The sequence below is a fragment of the Typopeltis vanoorti genome, chromosome 20 (assembly GCF_054136105.1).
Source record: "Typopeltis vanoorti isolate ZY-2024b chromosome 20, IOZ_Tvanoo_1.0, whole genome shotgun sequence".
Lineage (NCBI taxonomy): Eukaryota > Metazoa > Arthropoda > Arachnida > Uropygi > Thelyphonidae > Typopeltis > Typopeltis vanoorti.
In genome coordinates this window covers 12236053-12250885 of record NC_143568.1, presented here as the reverse complement: position 1 = coordinate 12250885, position 14833 = coordinate 12236053, and the positions used below count along the sequence as shown (strand labels likewise).

The following is a 14833-nucleotide window of genomic DNA, read 5'->3' as shown; positions in this document are numbered from 1 at the left end:
CTTATTAATAAGCAGGTTGCTTACTTATTAGCAACCTGATTACAATAGTATTTAGATTTCGCAAAGGCCTTCAATAGATTGCTACATGACAAGCTGGTAATTAATCTGGAACAGATGATGTTGGATGGTAAACTGCTGTCTGATAGGCATCAGCATGTTGCATATGGTGAGCAACACCCTCAGAAGAGGAAAGTTACTAATGGTCTACTCCAGGGGTCTATTTTGGGGCTCTTGTTATTTAATTAATTTATATGTAAATGACATTGGAAAGGGCTTGAAATCATCTGCAAACATCTCTATATCAGATGATACAAAGTCGGAGAGAACTATGAAGAGTATAACAGATGTTGTAGACTTGCAAGAGAACTTGAATAGACTGGGTGAATGGGTGAGTGTGTTGGGAAACCAGTTCAATGTAGCAAAGTGTAAGGTTTTAAAATCTGGGAAACAAAGATGGTATGCAGAGTATAAGATTGGGGATTCTTAGAAGAGGTTAGTTATTTTTGATTTTTATGGTGCAAAGACATCAAGGGTCATGCTGTGCCAGCACACAGGTTAAAGTAGTAAATAGGGGGAAATGGTTAGTAGTACAATCACAAACATCCATGCCCTTGGTGGAATTCAAACCCACAGCCTCTTGGCTGGAGAGTGGATATTCGGCCAACCAGGTCAGCTCTTAGAGTCGAGGTAGAGGAGATGAAAGATCTGGAGATGATGGTGAATAGGGAGCTAAAATTTCAGGAATATTTTGCTAAAATTGTGAGGACAGCACAGTGGGTAATGATAATAATGAGAATTATTATCATGATAATAATGAGAACACTGGGATGTAGAAGTAAGAATTTTATGTACAAGGCTCTGATCAGACCACATATTGATTACTGTAAACATATTTGGTTGCCTAGTTTTCAAAAGGATAATGAGTTTTCGAGAGGGTTCAGAGATGATTGACTAAGTCAGTTTTTGGTATCTAAATGAAGAGTATAAGGACAGATTGAGAGAATTCAAATTTCAGAGCCTAGAGGATAGAATGAGGAGGGGAGGACAAGATCAAGATATATATAAGTTGGTAAGGAGTAATTACCAGATTAATGTAGATGGGATTTTTATAGGATGGCTAGGGACATGGGGGGGGGGGGAACAAGAGGCTATCCCTGGAAGCTGTATAATGAGGGTATGAGGAGTATGGTTTTTGCATAAAGAGTAGTAGGTGACTGGATGCCTGAAAGTGTGGTGGTGCAAAGACAGTGAATGCATTTAAGCCAAAGTATGAGAAGCTGTGTGCGTGTGTGTAAATGAGTGAGAGAGAGAGAGAGAGTGGGACCTCCTGAAACGAGTCTCTTGACTCCATTGAGGTCTTCTGATGATAAGAACAAGAAGATTCCAAATACTTTTTTTTTTTTTAATTTTATTTTTATAGATGGGCACTACAACAGCATTATACTAACCAACTAGAATTCAACTTTATGACTAGGCTCTCAAAATTACGAAATGCAGCCATTTAAAACATTTTCCATATTTTAACATTTCAAGTCACATTTGGGTGTCTCTGTAGTGCAACTGGAACAATGTGACATTGCAAATTGAAAAGATCCAAGTTCAATTCTTGTCATGATGAAAGGAATTGCTATATGAACTTTTTTTCAACTGAGTTAGCTGATCTACCCCAGAAACTCAGGTTTTTTATCTAGCATATAGGCAATAAATCAGTTGCTATCCCAGATTTGTTGAACTAATCAAAACTGCAGCCAAAGCCTCTATTCCAAGAGGCGAGAGAAAACAATACATCCCATGCTGGAGTAGAGAAACTTAGGAACTTTTAGCCAAATATGAAGAGAATGAAGACCCAACTGTTGCTAAGAGGAGCTCATAGCAACACTGCATATAAACAGAAAGGAAAGATGGGTCTCAACCATCCATGAAGTCAATTTCACCACATCGAACCGAAAAAGCTAGTCGCTTCTGAGAAAATTAGGTGGGCAGAACCAACAACACAACAGAGATAACTCCTGATCAAATGGCTAATCATTTATTGAAAACTTCCAAGATATGTTGCAGCTCCATCAGGAAAATTACTATGCAATCTTCCATCAGACAAATCCTGAAGAAGGGCCCCGAGCTTCCTGAACTTGTACACCCAGTATCTCAGGAAGAGGTACAGGTAGCCTTAAAACTCACCAAGGCTGCAGGAGTGGATAGCATCCTCCTGAGTTTCTAAAACATCTCGGTCAACAAGGCCAAACATGGCTGGCCACCCTTTTCTCCAAAATTATAATGACTGGAAAACTACCAAATCTGTGGTGGGAAGGGAAGCCAAAATAATTGCCATGCCCAAACCAGGGAAAGATCCAAATGATGTCAAAAATCTATGACCTATCTCCTTGCTTTGCTCCACCTTTAAGCTCTTTGAAAGAATTCTCCTTAAAAGAATTTCACCACGCATCGAAACAGCACTCCCAATTGAACAAGCTGGATTTAGGCTGGGAAGAAGTTGCTGTGACCAGGTCCTGGCCCTGACAACCTCTTCCAGAAGAAACCTAAATCTGGAGCCACTTTCATTGACCTAACATCAGTTTATGACACAGTCTGGATCAGGGACCTCCTCCTAAGGCTAGGAAATATTATAAGGTGCAAAAAAACTTTCCAGATTTTTGAATCCATTCTCTCCAAAAGATCCAGGTCTATATTGGCAGAAAAAAGAGCAGGCCCAGATTCCTTCACAGCAATCTCCCAAAGGGGGCTCTGTGTTATCCCCTTTACTCTTTAACATCTACGCGTACGACTTACCACATACCAGCTCAAGCAAGTATATGTAAGCTGATGACCTAGCGATCCTATATCAATCTACCTCCTTTGCCAACCTGGAATCAACCTTGAACACAGACCTGAACATCCTGGAAGAATACTTCAAACAGTGGTACTTGAAGCCAAATCCAAACAAAAACTGTGTCCACAGTATTTCACCTGAACAATGCAGAAGTAAATCGACACCTCAACCTTTCTTTCTGTGGAAAAATGGTAGAACATGAGCCTCACCTGAAATACTTTGCAGTGAGTCTGGACAGAAGCCTAACCTATAAAAGGCACATCACCAACCTGTCCAACAAAATTAAAACGAGAAACAATATCATATCAAGGCTTGCTGGAATAACCTGGGGTTGTGGTGCAGAAGTCCTAAAGTCTTCTGCACTAGCCCTCACATTCTTTGCAGCAGAATATTGTGCCCTGTCTGGGAAAGAAGTGCACACACTTATAGACACCCAGCTAAACTCTACCATGTGCACGATTAGTGGAACAGTGAGAAGCACCTCTCTCCTGGCTGCCTGTCCTATTAACATTGCTCTACCAAACATACAGAGAAGACAAGCCTCGATTAAAGAATTTAATAAAGCAATGAGCAACCCACTCATGCCCCTGCACCAGACTCTCATAAATCCACCTAGTCTTTGCCTAAAATCTAGAAAGCCTTTCTGGTCCATAGACGAACCCTCTTCAGCTTCCCTGCCATGTGGAGAGAATACTGGTCCAACAATCTTCAAACAAACGGCTTCCCGGTAGAACATCCCTGTGCTCTGCAGCCTGGTTTTGCTCTTCCTAGGAAGATTTGGTCATCTATCAACAGGATCAGAACTAACCAGGTCAGATGTGCCTACCTACTACATAAATGGAGGCTGTTAGATTACGCTTATTGTGATATGAGTAATCGTCTGATCCCATGGCTCAGACGATTACTCATATTGTGAACGACTGGCCAAGGCGCCAATTTCACGGTGGTGGCCTACAGGACATCCACAAGGTGACGGATGAGGCCTTGGATTGGCTTTCCAGACTGGACCTGTAGCTGTTCTGTATTCCTTTTGCCATAAGAATAAATAAATAAATTCATTAATTAATCAGTCATGAGTGCACATAATTTACAGACAAAAATACTGTTTGTTGGCAGAAGATGGTGGTTTAAAAAGTGTAGACAGTGGTAATGTGGAGTAGAGTGTCCTGTGATGAGTCCTTGGAGGTGTCATGTAATAATAATAATATCTACTCAAGCTAACTTTCTACATTTCAAATTTCTCAAAGCTTGTGCTCATTATAATACTGAAAGTTATTTATGACTACATTTCAGATATTTTCTAGCTGTTCAGTCACTGCTTATTTTAATTAAAATTTTCTCAAGGTAATTGCTCTAGAATTTTCTCCATTTCTAAGCTTTTTCAATAGTCTCCTGAACATTTTGCTATGTTCCTAATATTTATGTGGATAAATATTCATAATATTTATCCACATATCTTGCTGCAAAGGAAGATATGTGGATAATGATCCTACTCATATGTTAGCATTATGTGAATTCAGCAGCCTCTATATACAAGTAGATAGACTAATGGTGAAGACACTTCATGTGAAAACTTTGTTTACTTATGCTTGGGTAAAGGTTTAAAAAGAATATAATTTCTTGTTAAGTATAATATACTTTGTAACTCAGCAGTAAAAGCTTCTACAACTAGTCACTTTTGTTTATTACAGGGGCAGCTAGTGTATTTGTTCACTTTTGAGAAACTCACTTTAGCACATGTTTCAAAAAAAATCATGGAAAGCAGCAATGTATGGTGTGAATTTAAGGATGTTATATATACTGAATAACCATTCTGTACTTCTGATGAAATCCTTACTAATTTGGAGAACCTTTTATAACAGTATAGAATGTACTCACAAAAATATGTTTTATTTTGTCATGCCCATCTTTTCCTATGGGACATCCACAAGGTGACAGATGAGGCCTTGGATTGGCTTTCCAGATGGGACATTGACCTGTAGCTGGTTTAAAAAGTGTAGTCTGGTTTGGCAATGTTCTGTAGTAATGGCCACTAACTACCTTATAAATGAAGAATAGATTTTCAATCACTCTTAGACTATTTAAACTCAAATTTCTGTGATCTTGAATATTTCTTATTGGTTATATCAGTTAGATGAAACTTGCAGGGGTGAGAAAGTTTTCTCTTTATTTCTTTCCCTCATGTATAACACCCAAGGTAAGTATCCACTGTCAAAATGTTTGTAGCTGATTTAGTCATTGATGTCATCTGCCAATTTTTTTAAATGAAATTTATTTAATAACAAAAATTAAGAATAATCTTAAATAAGAATTAAGTTATAATTAAAAATGAGTTACATTATACTTGTATTTGTGGTTCAATAGCCCTTTTTTCATTCAACAAATCCTATATAACATCTCTCTTCAATATCTGGGAGCCTGCACACCTAATAAACAAGAGTGCAATGGAATGTCCTCAGACAAAGAGTAAAGTTCAATAATATTCTGCTCAGTGCTGAGCAAAGGTCACCTAAAAGTATTTTCTATTGAGTTGTAAGCTCTTCTCATCCAAGTCACTCTAATCTTCAGTTTAACTTATGATCTTTTTTACATCTAGTGGTATGTATTCTGCTGTTAATTTAATTTTGGATGTTTAACGTGCAAGGTGGTCATTGTATGTCAGATGAAAATCATCTACCATCTAAGCTTTGAACAGTCCTTAAATCACAATCCACTGAAACTATAATATTTGAAAAAATTTACATAAAATGTGTATTTTATGTAGATGTATATTTATAAATTTAATAATTCAATAATTTTATATATTTTATAATTGATTCAATATCCATACTCCTCAATTTTCAATATTCAAATACTTTATATTAAGCATAAATCTTCTTACCGTTGAAACATCCAGGGGAAGTATGAATATGATAATGAAAGAAAAATACCATGCTATAAATACATTAAGTGTCACTAATAAATGATGCTGAGTCCAGTTTCCATATTTATGCAATAAAAAAGCAGCCACAATAAAAGTACAGCAAATTTCAACAACCAGTGGACCAACTGACATAGTTCTTCAGTAAATCATGGCCCTGTAAATAAAATAAAGCAGGCCAATATTGCTTTAAATTGCTTTATTGAATTAAACTGATTTCTAAACAGGCATAAATAACACTTACATAACAAAAACTAAATAAATAAATAAGGAAACATTCACAAGCATATTAAAGGAAATGCAATGTTGAAAATGTAACCTAAAATGAGCTAGTCAATTTTTTTTTTTTTTTTTTTTTTTGGGGTTCACACCTTAAATTCCTATTCTGACAAGTCAAACAAAAGTTTAACTCTTCTACAAAGGAGTGAAACACTTCAAAAGAGTCATTAGAAAATATTGGCGATATGTGCAGACGAAGAATTAACTAGTGTAGATGGCAGGATGTGTGGAATGGAGTGTCTTTTTGCAATGAATCGAACTCATTGGAGGTGTCATACCTAATAATAATAATAATAATTAGAACAAAGGTATTCCACTTCTACGACCCTTTTAATGAGTTGCTCATTAAAATGGTTAAGTATTACATTAAACTATGGGTGAAATAACCTGCTGGAAGTAAGTGCTATATTCTGCAATTCAATATATTATTTTTCAGAAATGTTTTACAGAACTGACATATATTTTGCATCTTGCAAATGATGTATCTAGGTTAGATCTCACTTTGAAGAGAATTATATAAAACCTACAATGACTGTCAGGGAAATATTTCAAAACTCCATATATATATATATATAATGAAAAGCAAAAATGCTTGATGCCTAACAACTTATGTGTCAGAAAGATTAACTGAAAAGTATGGTATCTATTAGCATTAGTTACTAACAGTTGGTTTCATAGTAAAAACTTGCATTTTTCTGCTTAAAAATAATTTTCATCATTATCAACTAAAATGCATGACGAAGAAAGAAAAACTTCATATTTTACCATGCATAATAACGTCGGCTTGGCTGGCCGAGTAGTTTGCGTATCCGCTCTCCAGCCAAAAGGCTGCGGGTTTGAATCCCACCGTGAGCATGAATATTGTGATTGTCTCTGGAAAAACTGGTGGTGGTCGGAAGTAGATGGCGTTGGTGTAGTTGTGGTCAGTTGGTGGATTGAGTGATGGAGACAGAGTTGTAGGGCAGGTGCCCTCCCTCGATGAGTCTTTGGACTCCCTGGAGGTGTGTCAAATAATAATAATAATAATAAATACTCTTTTATAAACACATGAATATTTTATGTTGGTTCCATACAATGAGAGAGATTGTTTAATCAAGTTATAATATTTTGGTATACTGTGGACAAGACAGATTTGAGAAGAGAAACTTGTTCACATTAGATTTGAAGATCTGTGCATCATATTCCTAGGGAAATACACAGGGATGAGAAGACTGTTCCAGAGTACAACAGTAGAAGGGATGAATAATGAGGAAAAACTTATTCCATGAGTTTAGAGTCAAATTATGGAAGGCTGTTGTGTGGAAACAGTATGCATTTTCATAGATTTGGCATAGGAGGGAGAAAATACTGATACTAGTTCTAATGAACATTTACTATGAAAATATCTACAGAAGATGCTTGCAGCAAAAACTAAATACCTGTGTGAAAGTGGGTGGAGAAAACTGGTAAGAGACAGATCATTAATCAACCTCAATACAATTTTCCATACTGACTCAAGCATTTCTAGGGAACTCTTACAGGTGACAACCTAAATATGTGAGCAACACACAATGGATGTGCAGATCTGTCATTAGGAATCCTAATTTTTTGGATAGCAAGGAAACAATGGTAGTAATGTGTTCATGCCAAGAGAGACCCATGCCAGGGTAATTTCAAGGAGAGAAATCTCATCTACCTGAGAATTTGAAATAAGACTGTCAGAACATAGTTCTTTTTGTGGGAAATAAGGCAGAACTGCATTTTTCTAGCATTATAATGGACAAGGCTATCCAAGCCCCTTGAAGAATGATTTGGAGATCAATGGTTGAGTATAGTAGAGATTGTTGCAATGTAAGTTGTGATCTGGAGTGCATGGTTTGTCAATTGAGAAGGAGGAATGCAGTATACTGTTGTCAGCAAAACTTTGTATTGATGTGGTCAACTGAGGCAGGTCACTGATATACAGAAGACATAGGGGTGGGTGAGAGAACAGAACTTTTTTTCAAACTCCAGAATTAGTTGCACAGGTAAAAGAGCGGGGTAATGTCCACCACCATCACACACGCATTGATATGAGTTTACTTAACAGAATCGTTCCAGACCCAACAGAAAGCCAGGGAGATATCAAGTGCTACCACTTAGAATTTGCCAAACTTTTCCAAGGTGAGATGACACAGAAAAGAATATTCCCTGTTGATCAGCACTGGCAGAATCCATACTGGCAGGTGTTTATTAGTAGGATGCCTTCAAGCTAATAAAGAGTTGGGTGTTGATAGTTCTCTCCATTATTTGGATAGGTGATTAATAGTTTGACAGTAAGGATTTATCATCATTCTTAGGAATGAGCTGTATATAGACTAGAAGTCTCCAGGGTGTAGGGTAGTGGAATAAGTGAACATAAAAATGCAACACAGAACAGGAGTCAACTCTGAAGTGAAAATCTCACATTATACAACGGACATAATCAAGACGACTGGAGGAAAGCCTCACAATTAGGGGACTTCTTGGTATCTAATTTGGACAAGATTTTTCTGATCACTTTCAGGTGAAAGGTCAGAGAGCATTAAGTGTTGTGTAACTGGAATGATTGAGGGACATTAAGCAAAAGCAGCTGTGCACGCATTTAAAGAAAAATATGAAGCCAGAAGATTGTCTTCTTCTGTGGATGAAAATGCAACAGCACAATCTGGGTTCAATGGAGTGATACCAGGGTTGGACAAAAGTTGTGGTCAACTGCTTTGGCAAGAGACCAAAAGGCATGCCTAGCCTACCATTTGGGCATGATGCAAGTTTCCTGCTTTTGGCTCTTTTGAAAGTGATTTTCGATGCAGTGATGCTTGAAGCTGTTTTGGGCTTAGGTATAAGCAGTAAAGGAAGATGGAGTTCTTGATGATAGCCAGTTACAGTTTGTTTGATTCTTCATTTGTACAGCCTTGATACACTACAGAGCTTAATTAGAAAATGGGAATTTAGTGTGGAAGAGGAAATTATGTTTCCATGACAGTGAGGATTACTTTGGTGAGATGCATTCAGTGGTATGTCTGGGTCAGAAGGCTAAAACAATAATCCAAAACAGGGAATGAGACATAGAAATCACAAAAGTGATCCCTCTTGGCATTCTTATAATGTAAGACAACACTTGGTTGGAATGACAGTGTGGGCATTGCTTGGTGGGAAATGAGTTAAGCATTAGGTTGTGGTCTGAATTACCTAAAAGACATACAACCTTCATAGCACAGTTGGAAGAGTCACTAGTTAGGAAAAGACTTAGGATGTTTGGAGAGTGGTTGGGATTATCTGGTATTCTGGTAGGCATGTGAACAATCTGTGTAAGGTCAAAGGTGATAGCAAATGTCACAGCATCTCTACCTGCTTGGTCTGTGCAGATGGAAAAGGAAAGCTAGTTGATATTGTGAAAATTAAAATCTCTAAGTAAGATAACCTTTCTTTTAGGAAAGTTGGACTGAAGGAAATCAACTTAAGTGTCAAAAATTCAGAATGGTTGGAGGAGACTGATGCTACAAAGACAACATATGAATTTGACAAAGTGAGGCTGAAAGATTTTCAGCCAAAAAAAAAAAAAAAAAAGGTCATAGGTGGATGATTCTAAGTTGAATGTGCTCTGCCATAGGCAGAGTCAACATACACACAAATGCCACCCTTGAGTTGAAAGGAGCCAAAGAGTGTGTAATTAGGAAAGTTGAAATGAGTGAGTGAGGCTTGAAGAGGCTGAAATTTGAGCATCTGTCAGTAGAAGTAAATGAGGTGTTGAAACAGCATATGGAAGTAGACACTGTTGAGGATGGAAATGAGACAACATACCATTGTGAACTGAATTTGGAAGGTTCTGCAGGATGTGATGTCGACCATATGGGTAAACAATGAAAGTGTTACTTGGTTCAAAAAAAAAAAAATAAATAAAAAATACAACTGCTATTCAGTTCCGTGAGTATACATACTTTTAAATTTGTACCTACATAGTTGTTTTATGGACTGTCTCAGATGATGTCAGATGAACAAAAAAAAAAGACAGTGAAACATAAGTGCTTTGTTTAAATAAATAAACAAGAGTGTTTCTAGTATCATAAATATACTTTATATTTTATAATTTCTTGTTTATTTAATTACACTATGTTGTAGTTCCCCCCCCCCTTTTTTTTTTAAAGATTAGATATAGGAGTGATGTATTGAAATATTGTTAGTTTGAAATGTCTATGTATGGTTAGTCGCTGATAGTGAGAATTCTTAAAAATAGTGCCCATAAGTCAGTGCAAGTTACCATCACGAAGGGTTTCAGCTTGATGTGAGATCTATATCGAGTTTTTCACTGTGATATGCTGCAAGAGTATAGAAGATAAAACAGACCATCTGAAGACTTGATTTCAAGGGATAGTAAGGTGAAAGAAGTAACTAAAGATGTGTAGTATTGCATCGGGTGGGGGGTGGGGATTCGATCATAAGAGGCATAGTGAATAAAGGGATAAAAAATAAATTAATAATAATCCTTTCTTTTAGGCTTACACGGTGATCCGAACACATTTTGGAAAATTATGGAGACAACTACCGTGTTTGAGAAAAAACTTTAGTTTAATACAAACCAAAATCACATTCGACATTTTGACTTTTATATCAAAGTCATCTTCTGGACCATATACACTATATACACAGAAACAAGCTGCACCATAATCTACATGGTTTGTTAAAGTAACTGACCAACCGTTACAACAATTACTGGCCTGACCTCTGATGAAAAAAATCCCCCCCCCTCCTATAAAAAGAACACACAACACTTTATAAACAAAATGAAAAACATAATACTCGACAAAGATGACTTATTAGTCAGTTTCGATGTCTCTGCCCTTTTCACAAATGCCCCAATCAATGAAACAATTCTTCTCCTACAGAACAAATTTCTGCCCGACATTACGGCCCTCTTTGTCCACGTACTACGTTCCGGTTACTTCATGTGGCAAAATAAATTTTACCTACAAAAAGAAGGTACGGACATGGGCTCACCACTATCCCACCCAATCACTAACTTCTATATGGAAACTTTTGAGCAAAGTGCTATTGATTCCTCCACTCTAAAACCTACAGTGTGGCTTAGATATGTTGATGATTTTTTCGTTATCTGGCCATATGGGCAACAAACATTAGACACATTCCTTAGCCACCTGAACAAACAACATGAACGCATACAATTTACTATCGAAATTGAAAATCAGAACTCGCTCCCGTTCCTGGATACACTGGTCATACATCTTCCTTCAGGTCTACTGCAAACCGACACATACTGGCCAATACATGCATGCTAAATCATACCACCACCCATCACAAAAATATGAAATCATTAACACCCTTAAAAACAGAGCTGCTACAACAATTTGCTCAAACCAGCAAGCTATGAAACATGAACTAAAAATCATCAGCGACACATTTATATAAAAAATGGCTATAACAAAAATACTATTAACAAAGTACTTCATAAAACATCATCAAAAAAGAATCTATATTACAGTAAAACCATAGCCATCCCATACATTAAAGGGTTTTCAGAAAAAATCAACAGAATCTTACACCATTATAACCTCAATGCCACCTTTAAACCACTTACAAAACTGCACCTGTAACTTACTGTACATTGATGAAACAGGACATACAATCCCTATATGTAAGAAAGAACACATAAGACACATTAAATATAACCATTTTGGTGAAGCAGGCCTCTCAGACCACGCTCTCAACACCTTACACCAAATCAACTAGAAAAGTACCCGCTCTTTACACCATACAAAAACTTGGTATGAAAGAAAATTTAAGGAAGCCTGCAAAATTCTGATAAACCACCCAAATATCAACAATAATGGTGGCATGAAAATTCCAAGAATCTGGATGGCACACATTCAGCCTACCTAATATTTAGTATCCAGCATACTTCAGGACTCTAAGCAACCCTCAGCTAGTATTGGAAACCATTCCATACCAACTGGTTGGAATTCATATGTATAATCATAGTGTTAATATATATATATATATATATATATATACTTGTTGTTGCTCCCATTGGAATTTTACAACCAATAGATAATATTAATAATAGGACTAGCGTTGATGTAGCAAGGTTTTTTTTTTTTTTTTTTCACCAGAGGTCAGGCCAATAATTGTTGTAACGGTTGGTCAGTTACTTTAACAAACCATGTAGTTTGTAGTGCAGCTTGTTTCTGTGTATATGCTCCAGAAGATGACCTTCATATAAAGGTCGAAATGTCGAATGTGATTTTGGTTTATATTAAACTAAAGTTTTTTCTCAAACACAGTAGTTGTCTCCATAATTTTCCAAAATGTAATAATAATAATAATGTTTCCAGGAGGCAAAAATGAGGTAAATTATTATTAGTATGTGATGCTTCCACAGACTCTTCATCATCATGAAAGGGTTAGTTCAGACTGAATTTTATATTAAGCTTTCAGAGTGGATAACTAAGGACTTTGCACGGAGGAAACGAACAAGCATCAGTTAGTTGTGGTTATAGATAAAAATAATATGGATGATGAGAAAAAAAGATGCTGAAAGGGAATGAGGAAGTTGTTGTGAGAGGTGAAGGATAACAGCATGGTTCAGGTAATGGCTGTGTTGCCCATAACATTAACAGCAAGTTAAGAAGGGGAGCAAAGATAATGAATAGAATGATCAATGAGCTGTGTAAGGCAAAAAGTATGAAATTTGTGAATGTATGAAGCAAATCTGAAGGGAAGCAAGAATAAATAGATGGGCTACATTTGAAATGGTCTGGTGAGTATGTGTGAGAGAGAGAGGAAAGGGAGGGGAGAGAATGTGTAGAGGCAAGATAAAGTAAAGCAGAGTGTCAGAATGTATAAGAGTGAGGAGAGATGAGATTGCCACAGCAGGAAGGTATGGCATAGAAACTTAGGTGACTTGAGCAAGGAGAAAGAGAGTATAAGTGAGAAAGCCTTGAATATGGTCGAATTAGTCATATATGTAGAAATATAGTAAAGAAAAATTGATAAGGTGGACTAGTGAGATAGGTAGGGAAATAATGAATATGACTGCTGTTTCTCACACAGGATTATTAAAGTTGAAGTAATCTAGAAATCTCTTTCTCATAAAAAAAAAAAAAAAAAAAAAATCAATTCCCTATATATATATATATATATATATATATATATATATATCATCTTCTAGTAGGAAAAGGAGCAAGTAATGTTGCCATCTAATTAAAGAAGGCTGCAGAATTATGTATAAGAAAGCAAATAATCTGACATGAAGAATCACACAAATACAGAATTACAGTACACAAAATTCAGTGACAAGAGAGATGTTTGTACCATCTATGTTAGATCTAGTTTACATTGCTAGCAAAGCTAGCAGGGTGTAGCACATGTGGATTTAAATTTTGCTGAGACAGTAACATTTTGTGAAAGTTTTCCCACCAGCTCAATGAGACTACCACCCAGCTTATCAGGTGTGAAGTAGCTAAAAAGTTTTTCAGCCTTGCATGGGTGGAATTTTAATAATTCATCTCACTCAACCTCTTAAACTTCATAGACTTGAGGTCTTCACTCAGTCTCTGTCATGTGGGTTTAAAGAAGCTTTTGGTACTATGCAATCAAACTTCTGCATTACTCTTTCAAAAGCTTTTACATCCTCTACAGTATAAATGAATTGAAATAATAATAGGCAAATTTATTTCTCAAATGAAGGACAGCATATTCTGAATAGTTCTGTGCACAGCTTGAACTAAAATTAATCAGATGATTCAGATATAAGCAGCATGTAAAGGCAAATATCAGGAGGTTATTGAGAAGAGTGAAAGATAACCATATAGTGGGAAAGACTGTCGGTGTGTTGCTGAGGTATGACAATGCCGAGTTGAGACGGAGAGCCAGAATCATGAATGGTATGCTAGCAGAAGGAAGTACAGTTTATGGATGTATGGCATGTGTTTGAAGGAAGAATGAAATCATACAGGTGTGATGGGTTACATTTGAATTGCTTTGGGGTGAGTGCACTGGGTGGAATTTTAAGAAAGTGTTGCTAGATGGAAATACAGTGTGTGATGCAAGCAAGAAATCAGAAGAGTAAGAAGATGAAGTGAAAGATCAGGAGAGTGGTACTGAAGAGGCACAAGTGCTTGGCAGTGGAAACAGTAGTAGTGTGAGAGATAAAGAGAGAATGGAAATGCAAGAGGAACAGGGAAATGGGGGGGAAAGCCTAGGTAGACAGGAAGATATGGCAATAGGAGAGTGGATATTGAAAGTAGCAGTGAGTGTGTGCATGGAGATGGAGTATATTGTGATATGGGCAGGAAGTTGAGATTGAGTAGAATAAGTGGTAAGCAATGATAAAGATGATTGGGCAAAGGCAGGTGTGGTGGGGAAATCACTGGTTATAAATCTAAAAATGAACTGGTTTCACTGATTGAGTTTATTTGCTTCAAAATTATTGAAATTAATGAAACATGGTTGAATGAATATTATATCCTAACGGGATATTATGAAAGAAATGAAAGGATACAGTATTTTTCATTTAGGATAGAAAGGACAAGAAGGGAGGGTGAGTGTTCCTGATGATAGCAGGGGAATTATGTCCCCATAAGGTAGACATGAAGGAGGGAAATAGTGGCAATAGTTCTAAGGCAGTGTGGTGTAAAGTGGAGGTTGACATGAAGAAATATTTATTTGGATGTTGCTGTAGGCCAGGGAATGTGGAGGGTGGTGATGAAGAAATGTATAAACAACTTTGATTAGTGAACAAAGGAAAAGTAATTGGAACAAAGAGATAGCATTTGGGAATAAGGAAAATGAAT

General features: G+C 36.7%; 1 protein-coding gene across 1 annotated transcript in view; it reads right to left on the bottom strand.

The window, feature by feature from the left end:
• LOC150095239 (G protein-coupled receptor-associated protein LMBRD2) overlaps nucleotides 1-14833 on the bottom strand; it is a 218087-nt gene that overhangs the window by 182785 nt on the left and 20469 nt on the right. Inside the window, exon 2 of the mRNA XM_090410332.1 lies at nucleotides 5709-5904. Within this exon, the coding sequence (XP_090266458.1) occupies nucleotides 5709-5882 (174 nt within the window). The 5' untranslated portion in view covers nucleotides 5883-5904. The remainder of the gene's footprint in view (nucleotides 1-5708; nucleotides 5905-14833) is intronic.